At 44.8% G+C, this 14,546-nt stretch overlaps 1 protein-coding gene across 1 annotated transcript in view; it reads right to left on the reverse strand.

The window, feature by feature from the left end:
• Positions 1 to 6,024: 6,024 nt before the first annotated feature.
• CCDC86 (coiled-coil domain containing 86) overlaps positions 6,025 to 14,546 on the reverse strand; it is a 13,947-nt gene continuing 5,425 nt past the window's right edge. The window contains exons 2-5 of the mRNA XM_015411387.1: positions 14,369 to 14,532; positions 13,227 to 13,356; positions 7,442 to 7,516; positions 6,025 to 6,504 (exon numbers count right to left, since the gene is read on the reverse strand). Of these exons, the coding sequence (XP_015266873.1) occupies positions 6,385 to 6,504; positions 7,442 to 7,516; positions 13,227 to 13,356; positions 14,369 to 14,532 (489 nt within the window). The 3' untranslated portion in view covers positions 6,025 to 6,384. The remainder of the gene's footprint in view (positions 6,505 to 7,441; positions 7,517 to 13,226; positions 13,357 to 14,368; positions 14,533 to 14,546) is intronic.

The following is a 14,546-nucleotide window of genomic DNA, read 5'->3' on the forward strand; positions in this document are numbered from 1 at the left end:
GGCCCCCACAATTTTTCCAACATCTGTCCGAGATCGCGGGGTTAATGCCATGCAGCTGATGCGGGGTCAGGTACCATCGAAATAAAAGTTTATAAGTTAACATTTGAATATTGGTGGAACGGGAGCGGCAAAGAGGAGAAGACCAGATCGCAGTCCACTGTTCGGAGGTAAGCGACTGACCAATATCTCTATGCCATTTTGTTTGATATCCAGTCTGTTCTTCTTTATGTTGAGAATTAAGAAGACAGTACACTTTTGACACCAATCCCCTATTAGGTAAGATCTGAGCCGCCATAAGATCTTCAAACGGGTGCTAAATCGTATCTGGCAAAGGGGTATGCGAGTCATGACACACTAAGTGTTTAACTTGTTCATATTCAAACCAGGATCCTGTAACTTACGTTCTATTTCTTGTTGACTATGTAGGCAGCCTCTGGCCATGATGTCACAAAATCTGGTAAGGCCCTGCTTCCTCCAGCAGCGATAAGCCGAGGGATCTTCCCCTGGGCAAAACCAGCTCTGGCCCAAAAACGTCTGCAGTGGTGAAGATGGAGAGACCAGATAAGTTCTAAGTCGGTCCCAAGCCCCAAGAGATGCCTGTAGAAGCTCACTGTATCCTGATCTTCTGGGGCGGGATGACGGCGGCATCCATAACACTTCCTCCAGCGATTTAGGGTGGAACCCTATATTCTCAATGGTTTTCCAGTCTGCCAGATAGTTAGGCGAGTAGTGCTTTAAAAGTTTTGATAGAAGTGTGGCATCGCGGTAGCGAGAGAGGTCAGGAAAAGCCAAACCACCAAGCGACTTGGGTTTAATTAGAGTTGCATGGGAAATTCTGTGACGTTTATACTGCCAAACAAAATTCATCAGTGACTTCTGCCATTGTTGTACCATTTTACTAGGGAGGGCTAGAGGGAGGGCTCGAAGCAGAAAAAGAAATTTAGGAAAGATCATCATTTTAATGACTTGGATTCGCTCAAACCAACTGAGGGTGGTATCATTCCAGGATGTAAGAATACGTTGGACCGAAACATTTTACCTTAGCCACTCTGAAGTTTAACATAACTCTGAGGAATGGGCTTAAAGCTGATTTTCTACAGCTCACTGCACCATCACTAAGATGAGCTTTTATGCTAGCACGCTTTGATGCCCTATAGTCAGAGGTCCTTTATGGTAGATTTGCTAATACCCCCTACCTCAACAGGACCTGCCCATGTAACAGCAGGAACCCAGAATCGATTGCTCATATCTTGCTCAGCTGTGAATTTTATAATAGAATTCGGGATGTTCTAATCAGCCCCCTCCTGCACAATAAGCATAGTCTATCTGAAGAGAGACTTATATCTTTCCTTTTATTAGATCTTCACCCTCACATTACTTTCTCAGTAGCATGATTTCTTTCTATCGCTATGAGGGTAAGAGAATATAAGGTCAAAGCCCTGGAGGATTGACTGTTTATATTTACATAACTTTGATATGCACTTTAAAATGTGATCCATGCTATATTTTATCTATGCCAATAAAGGTTGACTGACTGACTGACTTTCAGGATTTCAATAAAGTCACCATTTCCTGTGTTTAGCTTTATCAAATTTCAATTGGACTTTCAGTGTTTTTGGATCTACCTCTCCTTTTTCAGAATCAGACTCTTCTGCAGAGCTTCCAAAAATAATTTCACTGGCTTCTGAGTCATGATTGCTATTTTCCTCTGTTTGTACAGTGGCCTCTGCTTTCCTTTGGACTTTGGATGTGGATTGTTGCTGGTCCAGGAGCATTTTTACTTTTTGGACGGAATCAATCTTCTCTTTCTTTCCGTTGTAGTTGAAGATAAGTCCTTCTGGAAATATCCATCTGAAGGGAGTGGAGTTCTTGTGCAGAAAAGCAGTTCAGATTTTTGTACTGTCGTCTCCTTTTTCAGATTTCAAATGGAATGTCTTTTAAAATCTTTGCTCCTTTGCCTTTGATTTTCAGTGGTTTCCCATTTGTCGCTTTTAGAATTTCATCTCTGGTTGATCTTTTGGAGAATTTAATTTTCTTGATAAAATCCAGATAGGTTCAGAAAACCATATCCATATCACTTTGTAGTGAATCTGATTTTAAATCTGCCATTGGTGCCAATGCTTCACTCAAAAGTTCTTTTAAATTCTCCCCTTGTTGTTCTGGGATACCCTGGAATCGCAGGACGTATGATGATTTTTCCATTTGTAGCTGTAACAATTGCTCTTTATCGGAGATCCGTCTTTCTCCACTTCCTCCAGTTGCTGTTTGATAGCATTTGCCTTATTGTCAACTTGTTTCATTGCTTTATTCATCTCATCTGTCTTCTTGGCTGTGTCCATCATTTGCTTCTGGAGACAGTCTAATTTGCTATTGACATTAGTCATCTGGTCCAGCAGAGGGTGCAGCACCGTGGCCATCATGTTTGGGAAGTCAGTGACTGCTTTTGGTTTAAGAGCTGAGGTCACTGAACCAGCATTTCCTGGAGAAGGTCTTAGCTTTTTTGCGATTTTGTCTCCTCTGGTTCTCTGCTTAGCTCACAGTTCATTCCAACGATTTTTTTTCAAAGTAGGAAGAGCATTGAATTGCAGGATCGCTTGCTCGCCTCAATTCCTCGACCGCTGCCTCAGAAGAGGCACCCCTTGGCACCCCAGGCTGCAAACCCCCTGTAGGGGCTCTGGGGGGGGGGCATTGAAACATCCACGCCCCCTTCCATCTGCCACGATTCGGGTCACTCACATCACATGTGAGCGCACACATCCCACGAATCACCAAAACCGGAACCCCTTGTTCCTGATCTAATTTACCTTTAAGAAATAAAAATCTGCCGTGCGTGTCTTCCAGTTTATCTTCACATTTGAAATGTACAGATTTAGAAATTAAGATTGCTACTCCTTTAGATTTTGAGGAGCCCCCGCATGATATTGCCGATCATACCAGTTAGTGCTTAGAACAGTTTTACATCGAGGTTTTAAATGAGTTTCTTGCATTGATACAATGTCTGGTTTTGATTTCAAGATGAAAGAAGTCATTCTCTATCTTGATCAAATTATTAAGGCCTCACACATTAATAATTCTAATAGAGTAAGTATCTGCCATTTTTATTTTTATTTCTCAAACTATGCTAACCACTATATTCTAGAGAAAAATTAACATAATTACCAACTGTTTCTAGATTCTATCAAACACAAACAATTTTTAATGTGGTACTATCTTAAGACTGTTAACCAACCCTCACCCCACCCCCAAAACTCTACCCCACACAATACCCTGCAATAACTTTCTGCAACTTTTAACTGTTGCACACAATTAGCACAGAATAACGTGAGCCCAGGTTACCAGAAATCCTTCTGGAAGACTGAATATGTTCCGTCATCTGGGAACACAAACAGGGAACGAACCACTCTTGAAAAAAAAACCCTTCAGCATATTAAATTATAAACAAGAAACCAAACATACTTATAAACAGTCCCAGTTATGAAAATGGGTTGATTGAAGATCTGTCTTTTCAGTTATCTTTCAAAGTTCACGATTCTCCTGCATTGCTTGGCACTGGAATTTGACTAGCCTTCTGTGGAGTAGTTGGAAAGAGCCTCTTCCTCTTGAATGATTTCTTGTCTTCCTGTTCCGTGGGAGATTCCTGTTCCAGAGCATACAGCAAATCCAGTCCACGTTCTTCATCCCATGCATAAAGCCGATGTCCTTGATGAGCAACATATAATTTTCCAGAGGGTAGCTATCTGTATCTTTGCTTTAAACTCTGCAGTTCGGTTGTGATTGGTTTCAAGCTTCTACGTATAGTGATTGCTTCTTTGGGAATATCAGGAAATATTTGCAGGGGCTTTCCATATTGGAAAGTACCTGGTTTTTTAGCTGCATCTAAGATCCTCTGACGAATTCTTGTGTCTGGTATAATGATTAATACATCTCTCGGGGTTGGGTGACTGTTTGTTGGTACAGGCCCCATGCAAGAAGCATATGTAAGAATTGGAAGAACACCTTCTTCCAAATTTGGAGCTTTTGCAATTAACTGGGCCATAAAGCTTATCAAGTCTTTGTTTTCCTCTGCTGGTTCTTGCAGACCTCTAAATTTTAGGTTTGCTGCTTTCAGTTCCGTTTCAAGTGATCAAGTGGTCTTTCGGGGATGCAGAGGATTCCTATAGAGCTTTAATATCTGCTTAGTTTGTCAGGCCCAGATCCAGTGCCGCCTCAGCCTTTTGGGCTGTCTGGGTGAGAGTAGTCTATCATTCTTCGAGTTGGAATGAGAGGTTAGACATCTTTTCTAAAATACCTGCTTTCATGGATTTTAGGTAGCTGAATATCACTGAGGAAGAGGAGTCCAATGAAATCTGCTCCGAGGCCATCATTTTGTTTTTTGCCCACGCCGCTGCACAGTGCTGAAAAGCCACTTCGAGTGTCTGATGATTTAAGGGTTGTAGCAACTGATTTATGCTTTGCTGGGTCTGTTTTGCCTATTATTTCAGGCTTAGGCATGGTTACAGGCGCTTTCCTCCAGGCGGGACTCAAAGTTGGGAGCTCCAAAATCACGCAGCTGCCATTTCCACAGTGTCGCCACGGCCCCCGTGTGTGATGAGTTTTAAGGAAAAACATTATTCCTAGACAAGCACTGCTGCATGCATTCCACATTCCATTGAAGTGCAGAAAACTGGCACTGGTTGCCGATTTCAGCATCCTGAAGATCTCAGCTTCTGTTTTAAGTAAAGCCCTTAAGACACAGCAGTGTGTATTCTATAATTAATTCTACACCCAGGCAATTCAAATTTTGTGCCAAAAGATAGAAAGAAAGAAAAAGCAGAGTTCTATAGCCTGTGCATATCAACTTTTTAAAAGTTCTTTAGTTTTGCGTAATTTATTCTGTAATGTTGTATTTGAGTTAAATTTTGCTAGTCCAGGAAAGGACAAGGACGCTGAAGCCTGCCCCCACCATCTAGGGACTCTTCTGGCTTCTGAAATCTCAGCACACATCGCTGATAGTGTCGAGAATAGTAACGTCCAAACACAGATACTCTCAATAAGCAGTAAGTGATACAGGAATGGGAGTGTGAGTGGACCCTGTTCCCACCCTGCTTGCTGCTGCTGTGACAGGACCATGTTTTCATGCCCCTGTCTGCAAGCAGTCTTTGTTTTGTAGGTCATAACTCCTGCCTGGACAATGTATTCACCCTTTGCTACTCCCATCAGTTTTTTACTTAAGCCAGTGTCATTCAGAGATGGCTACAGGAATTTGCACTAGAAACCAATCCTGCATATTTCTCTTTCCTTGCAATTCAGCATGAACACTTATATAACCTGAAATCTATGTCAACACAAGATATTATGCTCAGTTTTTCCTCTGTCCCGCAGTGATATTTGTTCAACAATGATGCATTATTCACACAATGGTGTCTCAACTTGGATGTGGTTCTGCTTCTGTCCACAACAGTGAAATTGTTACTGCCGGCCAAGTTCTTCAACAATACCCTGTCTCTGAGTGAATGCCGCCTTGATTTTGACCAGTCAAATGGAAGATTTTGTTACACAACATGCAAATAAAATAACTGATCCAAATCCAGGGAAAAAACAAGGGAGAGGTGTGTGTCTGAAGCAAGGGTTTCATTTTTGGCAAAAAGAGCAGTATCAGAGATGTTAGTTAACTTCTCTTGAGTCTGTCATACGGTTGGCTGTTCTTTGCAGAAGTACCCACCATGCATAAACACCCTCAAAGAGGCCAGCTGGATTGGAACCTTTGACATTAGATGCAAAAGAATGTAGCTGAGTGTGTAATTTTGATTGCTCTTGTGACACCTTCGCTTTTCTAGCTACTGAAAGACAGAAGTCTGGCTTCCCACCCCCCCCAGGATACATCATGTTGAAAACTAACAGCCAGCACAGCAGAGGAAGGCTATGGATACTGCACCTCAGCACTAAGATCAACAAGCCCAGGCCATCATGTTGCCCGGTACCCAAAGACCACAGCCAATTTGTAAACCAGATAAAGAAATAATTTCAGAAACTTCAGATCCAGGTGACTGCCCCTTTTTATTCTACCCTGGCGAAGAACATTTTTGCAAATCACCACCATGTTATTTAGGATCTTTCAGTTACAACTTTGCAGTCTGAAAGTTCAAGTCTACAGACAAACACTATAAGGCTTTGCTCAGATTCAGAGATTATATTTAGCTCCCGGAAAGTCAGTCAGTGGCAGTCTGCCTCTCCAATGCCAAGAAAAACGAAAGAGGCTTCAGCAAAGGATGCAATGTAGGCTTCTTGGTAAGAATCTGAGGTTCAGTGGCAAGAGAAGCCGTGCCTCCTAGCTCCCCAGTGAACTGAGGCTAGTGTCCAGTCCTATCTGCCCCAGGAAGTTATTTTTTCATAAATCATTCCCCCTCATTCCTTGGCTGCTTTTCGTTGTGCCTGGTGTTTCTGCAGCAAAGACAGCGTGTCCCGCTTCTCAATGCGGCGCAACTGCTTCTTCTTTGCACGCTTCAGTTTCAGTGGATTCCGAATCTGAGGAAGGAAGGGAAATCCATGTAAGAGACCCCTTTGAAAACATCTCCTTAGAATGCCCAGAAAGCACAAAGGCTGTGGGAATTTACAAGCTGCTCCTCCGGCCTACAGTATATCCAGCTGAGGAAAGGTGTGGGCGCGCAGCCACTGATGTGGGAGATGGTCTGCCATTCCTCGAACTCATCACCCCCAGAGGAGCCTGAATCTGGCACAGGACTAATTCCCAACATACATTTTTCTCAACTTCCACTGAAAATTCAAATGGAGTCAGTGTGGTGTAGTGCGGATAAAACTGTGAAAGAGAAGCCATGGATGCCATTCTAAGCTCCTTGGAGGAAGATGGGATGAAGAAATGCAGATAAATACAATAAATACCTCAAAGACATTAGTATAATCTATATCAACTGAGGACAGCAAGGTCAAGCAGAGTGTGCCTATGTGTGTTCACTCTGCAGATCTCACCAGAGCACTCCTCTTGAATTAAAAGCATCAAAGAAGCATGATCTGTTAAAGGTTTTACTGGGTTACCAAAAAAAAAAAATCATTTTAACAGTAATGAGATAAACATATGCTGCTTAATATTTACAGGGTTAGATCCTACCAAATTTTCCACGGGCACAAGACTGATCAAGAATGGTTTTCACAATTCCCTTCTTCACTGCAGACCTATTTCTACATGGTTGTCCATACAGATTCCATGTTCCCTGGCAGTCTTTTCAGGAGTGGTTAAAGAGGGCCCACTTCTCTTTATAACATCAGTGAAAAAGCTGGTAGGACCCAACACACACTTTTTTGTGCACAAAGCAAGCTAATTAATATTATATGTCATTTCTATCCAAGAACAGGAGAGAAAGGATGATCTGTACACTAGTAATAGTGCTTCTCCTCGACCGCACACAAGGACTGATGTAAATTTAGTTTCTGTTCTGAGACTCACCACTTGCACAATCTCTGCTTTCCTCTCATTCTCCAGTCGTCGTCTTAAGTTCTCTTCTCGTCGCTGTTTTTTCTCCTGTAGGTGGAGAAAATGAAACATTCATGTGCACTGCACAATACACAGAAGAATTATACAAAAGAGATGAAAGGATGACAGATTCCTTCCAAGAAGAATCTTTTGAAGAACCTACCATTTTAGAAAGTGAAGGGAAACTAATCACCAGGAGCAGATGGGATATCAGTAGAGCTATTTCAAGCCACAGAAACAGGGTCCATCAAAATCTTAACAAAAATGTGCCAACAAATACAGAAAACAAAACAAGGAAACACTCCATCTACATTCCACTTTCAAAAACAGGGGACACCAAAGCCTGCAGCAACTAACAAACCATCACATTAATTTCTTGTGTGAGTAAAGTGATGCTCAAAATCTTATGACAAAGACTGTTACCATATATGGAATGAGAAATGCCAGATGTTCAAGCTGGATTCCGAAAAGGAAGAGGCACTAGAGCATATTGCAAATTTACCTTGGTTACTGAAGCATACGAAAAAATTTCAGAAGAAAATCAGCTTGTGTGTCATAGATTACAGCAAAGCTTTTGACTGGGTGGATCATGAAAAGCTATGGTTGGTTTAAAAAGAAATGGGTGTGCCATAACAACTAATTGTTTTGATGAGCAACCTGTACTCTGGGCAAGAGGCTACTGTTAGGACAGAAGAGTTTCCAACTGGCAAAGGCATCAGACAAGGATGTATTTTATCTCCCTATCACTTCAATCCATATACAGAACACATCATATGGAAAACTGGATTAGATTTAGATGAAGGTGGAGTGAAAACTGTTAGAAAGAACACAAACAATTTGAGATATGCAAATGACACCACATTACTGGCAGAAAATAGTGAACGCTTGAAATGACTACTGAAAGTTAAAGCAGAAATGACCAAAGCACAATTACAGTTGACCATGAACAAGACAAAAACAATGACTACTGGGGAATTACACAGCTTTACAGCTGATGAGGAAGAAACTGAAATTGTTAAAGACTCGTTATTTATTCCTTGGCTCCATCAGTAACCAAAAGGGAGACTGCAACCAGGAAACCAGGAGGGGACGGGAGACTGGGAAGGGGAGCCAGGGAGAAGCTAGAAAAGGGTTCTGAGGTATAAGGATGTGTCACTAGCGACCAAGATAATTCATACTGTTGCACTCCCTATGAATATGTATGGTTGTGAATGCTGGACAATGAAGAAAGAAGGCACGAAGAAAGTTGATTCATTTGAAATGGGCTGTTGGAGGAGGGTTTTATGGATATCATGTACTGTCAAAAAGACAAATCGGTGGGTTCTAGATCAAATCAAGGCTGAACTCTCCCTAGAAGCTAAAGTGACTAAACTGAGGCTTTGGTCAGATTATGAGAAAACAAGACTCCCTGGAAAAGACAATCATGCTAGGAAAAGTTGAAGGCAGCAGGAAAAGAGGAAGACCTGAGATGGATAGACTCAGTAAAGGAAGCCACAGAGGCCCTCAAGCGGTTAAAGACAGGATGCTTTGGAGGTCATTTGTTCATAGGGTTGCCATAAGTCGAAAGTGACTTGACAGCGCTTAACACACAAATATCCATTCACAAAATTATGAACAGTTCCAGAGAACTAATGGAATCAGCTGGCTTAGACAGAGATGTAGTGGTGGTGCTGCAGGGGAAGAGACTGAGGGAGCAGAGGTGTGTCTGACCAAGGACATAAGACCAATCATATCACTGCATTTGGTTAGGTTTAATAGCAGCCCTGAGTTGTGATTTTAAATTTTGGTTTTTATTTTTTTAATGTGTTTTATTTTTGCTGGAAGCTATCTTGAACTTAAAGGACGTTTATGAGATCCTATGAGAAGGCAGTCAAAGTTGCGAAGAGTACTGTGCAGCTTCAACTGCGTCTGTGAGCTCACGCCCAGCCCAGTTGTTTAGAATGATTTGGTCCATGACGACTCTGCCACAAGGCAGGTCAAATGCTAGGGAACTGGACATCGGCTGTGAGGCTTTTGCAAGCTATTTCGCAGATAAAGTCTTGTTGCTTTGCCGCAACCTCCCCGCGAACTGAGGCTCCATACACGTCTTCTAGTCAGGTTATGGATTGTTTCAATCCACTCAGCCTAGAGGAAGTTGACAAATTGCTCTTAACTGTATGCCCCACCACACGTCTCCTTGATCTGTGCCCATCGTGGCTAGTTAAAGCTGATTGCAATGGGTTCCGAGGTGCCCTAGGGGAGTTTATCAACAAGTCCCTCTTGGAGGGTCTGTTCCCTGGGACACTTAATGAGGCCACGGTTCATCCCTTCTTGAAAAAATAATCTCTGAATCCGGCCGAATTGGCTAACTGCCGTCCAGTTTCCAACTTGCCCTACTTCGGCAAGCTAATCGAGAGGGCCGTGGCGGTCCAGTTCGGTTTTCGCCTGGGGCATGGGATGGAGGCAGCACTGGTCACCCTCATGGACAACCTCCGGAGGCACCTGGATCGAGGTGCATCAGCAATGCTGCTGCTGTTGGACCTGACGGCAGCGTTTGACACGGTCAACCATCAGCTACTGATCCACCGCCTCGCTGACTCTGGAATTCAGGGGCTTGCTGTGCAATGGCTTGTATCCTTTCTTCAGGGTCGGGGACAAAGGGCGGCACCAGGGGAGCAGCTGTCCTGAAGGCATCCACTCACCTGTGGGAGTGCCTCAAGGGGCAGTGCTTTCCCCACTGCTGTTCAACATCTACATGTGCCCCCTTGCCCAGGTTACCCGGAGGCATGGGCTGGGATGTCACCAATATGCGGATGACACCCAGCTCTATCTGTTGTTGGGCGACCAGTCTGACTCTACACCAGAAGACCTAGACTGGGCATTACAAGCCCTGGCTGGTTGGCTTAGGCTGAGTAGGCTGACATTGAATCCGACGAATACAGAGGTCCTGTGCTTGAGGTTGGGATGGCCCGAGGGTAGGGATCCCACTTCCGACCTTTGGTGGGGCACAGTTGGTGCCAGCGCCAGAGGTTAGGAGTCTGGGAGTGCTCCCGGAGGCCTCGTTAACAATGGAGGCCCAGGTAGCAGCCACAGCCGAGTCAGCTCTTTGTCATCTTTGACTGATTAGGCAGTTGGTTCCCTTCCTCGAATGCAACGACTTGGCAACAGTGATCCATGTGATGGTCACCTTGAGATTGGACTACTGCAATGCTCTCTACATGTGGCTGCCCTAGTCCCAAATTCGGAAGCTGTAGCTAGTGCAGAATGCTGCGGCCAGGCTGTTGATGGGTCTCTCTATGCGAGAATACATCCAGCCTGTGCTAAAAGCACTGCACTGGCTGCCAATAGCTTACCAGATTCACGTCAAGGTGCTGGTTCTGACCTTTAAAGCCCATTATAGTCAGGGTCCGGCACACCTAAGGGACTGCCCTTCCCCATACGTTCCCCAGAGAGCACTGCATTCAGGGGCCCAAAACCGGATGGCCCTCCCAGGCCCTAAAGATGCCAGGCTGGCAATAACCAGGGCCAGGGCCTTCTCTGCGGTGGCTCCTTACTGGTGGAATGAGCTCCTGGAGGATATCAGGGCCCGGCGGGACCTCTTACAGTTCCGCAGGGCCTGCAAGATGGAGCGCTTCCACCAGGCCTTCAACTAGGAGCTGTGTTAAACACCTGAGAAGTGACCCTATGCCCTGGCCCACAACTTACAGCCTGTGCTCACCACACATATAATATGATCAACTGAGCTGGTTACTGCCACCTAAGTAATACTGTTTAACCTGAAACGTCTGCTCTCACACTTTACTTGAATACTGTTTCAGCACTTTAGGAAAACTAATATTTAATTTGTTACGATGTTTTATGAATGATTTTAATTGTGTAAGCCACCCTGAGCTTGCTTTGGCGGGGAATGAGTAAATAAACAAACAAATCTTTAGGCACTTGAGATGAGAAAAGAGAAATGATATACTGGATTTTGTACAATTTCCCAAGTCATAAGCTCAAATTTCATTCCAGAATTCTATCAAGAAAACAGAGATAATGTGCCAAACTAGGATCTGGGAGACCCAGGTTCAAATCGGCTCTCTGCCATGGAGGCCTGCTGGGTGACCTTGAGCAAGTGGCCCACTCTCAGCCTAACCGATCATAAAACTGCTGCAATGAAAACATGCACAGAGAGCACAATGTGAGCTGCTTTGGGTCCCCACTGGGGATAAAGGCAAGGTACAATGAACAAGGAGCAGCGGTGGCTCAAGTGGTTAAGACGCTGAACTGCAGGCTGTGGAAGGTCAGTAGTTCAGAAGTTCGAGACCCAGGAGTGCCGCATGACGGAGTGAGCTCACGTCTCTAGTTCCAGCTCCTGCCAACCTAACAGTTCGAAAGCAATAAATTGCATGTAGATAAATAGGTACCACTTCGGTGGGAAGGTAACAGCGTTCCGTGCGCCTTGGTGTTTAGTCATGCCGGCCACATGACCACGGAAATGTCTTCGGACAGCGCTGGCTCTTCGACTTTGTAACGGAGATGAGCACCGCAACCCTAGAGTCGGATTCGACTGGCTTTCGAGCAAGGGAACCTTCACCTTTACAATGAACTAGGATTAATTCCAAGCATATCAAATTATTCGTATCACTGGAAGAGATCCACTTTTCATTAGCACCCATGGTGACAGAACACATTTAGAGTCCAGTGGGGCACCTTTAAGACCAACAAAGTTTTATTCAGGGTATGAGCTTTCGTGTGCAAGGCACACTTTTTCAAATACACTGGAATGGTAGATCAGGTTCAAACTTATAGACAGGGGCTGAACAGCAAATTAACATGAAACATGATAAAGATGTGCAAAGACAAAGCTAAATAACCAGCTAAGGTTATAAGGTCAACAGCTGTAAAGCAATAAATGTGTCAAAATAGCAGGTAAATGTGTAACCTTTTCTAATTGTGGGACAAATGCTGATACTCTCCATTCTCTCTTCTCAGGCGCAGAGGTCATTTAACAGCATCCCCCCCCCCCCCCCGCTTTTTTTGAGGTGGATGCAGCAAAACATCCCATTGCATTACATTCAATAATCTAATATACTATTCTGAAAAAGAAATACACTAAAATACAGAGGATGTATAGTCTTTCTTGTTGAGAACACATATGTGAGGACTGAATGAGTTAGCATATGTAATGAGATAAGAAACCAATATCCCTGTTGAGTCCTGGGGAGGTTTTTGTTCCAAGCGTTGTAATAACTTGTAATTTAGCAATTTCCCTTTCCATTGTGTTCCTGAAGTTCCTTTGGAATAAAACAGCTACTTTGAGGTCACCCACTACATGTCTTGGAAGGCTGATGTGTTCTCCTACAAATTTCTGAGTCTTGTGATTTATGATGTCAGATTTGTGTCCATTTATCCACTGGCACAGGGTTTGTCCTATATGTAGAGGACTTTACAGCTGTTGACCTGATAACCTTAGCTGGTTATTTAGCTTTGCCTTTGCACATCTTTATCATGTTTCATGTTAATTTGCTGTTCAGCCCCTGTCTATAAGTTTGAACCTGATCTACCATTCCAGTGTATTTGAAAAAGTGTGCCTTGCACACGAAAGCTCATACCCTGAATAAAACTTTGTTGGTCTTAAAGGTGCCCCACTGGACTCTAAATTTGTTGTACTGCTTCAGACCAACATGGCTGCCCACCTGGATATACCCATGATGATAGTCTGCTTCAGTACTCGTGACAGGCACACAGCTATAACCGTTTAACAGGATATTCTGTATCACGTTTGCCTCCACACCTCGCGCTGTCTCTGCTTTTGTTCCTCCAGATGCCGGGCAAAATCTTTGACTGCTTTCTTCTCCTGACGTTCCTTCATCTTGCGCTCCCAAGAGGAATGCAAAGGCTTGTCCTGAATCATATGAGAAAACCTAATGAGGAGAAAAACACATCCGTTAGCAGTTCGAACTAAACAGTTATCTCTTAGTATTAGCACAACACAGCATAACTGAAATGGCAGTCCTATGCACATTTATCTGTAAGTCTCATTGTGGGGCTTCTGAGTAAACATACACGTTTGCAACAGGGGAAGCCCGTATGATGGCAGAGACACTACAGAAGCATTAGTGTGCTAATCAGTGGAGAAAAGGACCAGGAATTCATGTAACCCAGGATGAGAACCCGTGCTGGGTATACTGGTGGTATAAGACTAGGACTGGGGAGGTAAAGGTAAAGGTTCCCTTGCTCGAAAGCCAGTCGAATCCGACTCTAGGGTTGTGGTGCTCATCTCCGTTTCAAAGCCGAAGAGCCAGCACTGTCCAAAGACGTTTCCGTGGTCATGTGGCCGGCATGACTAAACACCAAGGTGCACGGAACGCTGTTACCTTCCCACCAAAGTGGTCCCTATTTATCTACTTGCAATTTCTTGCTTTCGAACTGCTAGGTTGGCAGGAGCTGGAACTAGAGACGGGAGCTCACTCCGTCATGTGGCACACTCGGGTCTTGAACCGCTGAACTACTGACCTTCCACAGCCTGCAGTTCAGCGTCTGAACCACTTGAGCCACCGCAGCTCCAGGACTGGGGAGACAGGGACTCAAATCCTCCCCCGTGCCGCAGGACTCATTAGGAGGCCTGGGGCTGGTCCTTCTCTCTGGCATGGCTGCTGCTAGGATAACATAAAGAGACAGAGAACCAGGCAGTCTGCCCTGGCTCCCTTGGGGGAAGCGCGAAATAAAATCACAAGCCATTTATGCTTTGTCCTAAAAGCGTAGCTCAAACTAACACCAGCAAACAAAAGCCCACCCAGCTTTCTTTTTAGGGAAGGGACCCCCCCCCCTCACCCCCGGTTCTTTTGTGGACCGAAGTAGGCAAGTGGAACCTATGAGGGAAAGTCTATGCAGTCCGGCCAGGGCGCCCGCCGGCCCTCCGAGGGGCTCCCTCACCGCTTCCTCTTGCGAGGGTCCTTCCACACCCGCCCTGACTTCGGCTTCCCTTGCGGGGCGGGGGCGGCGACCTCCTTCCGCGCCTTCCCCACGGCAGCCCCCCGGCGTCGTCTCCCAGGCCCCGCCGAGGCGGGCGCGCCTTCCCCGCCCCCCGGCGGCAGGGGCTCCGCGGCCGCCC

The sequence above is a fragment of the Gekko japonicus genome, unplaced genomic scaffold, assembly GCF_001447785.1.
Source record: "Gekko japonicus isolate JY-2015 unplaced genomic scaffold, Gekko_japonicus_V1.1 scaffold2829, whole genome shotgun sequence".
Lineage (NCBI taxonomy): Eukaryota > Metazoa > Chordata > Lepidosauria > Squamata > Gekkonidae > Gekko > Gekko japonicus.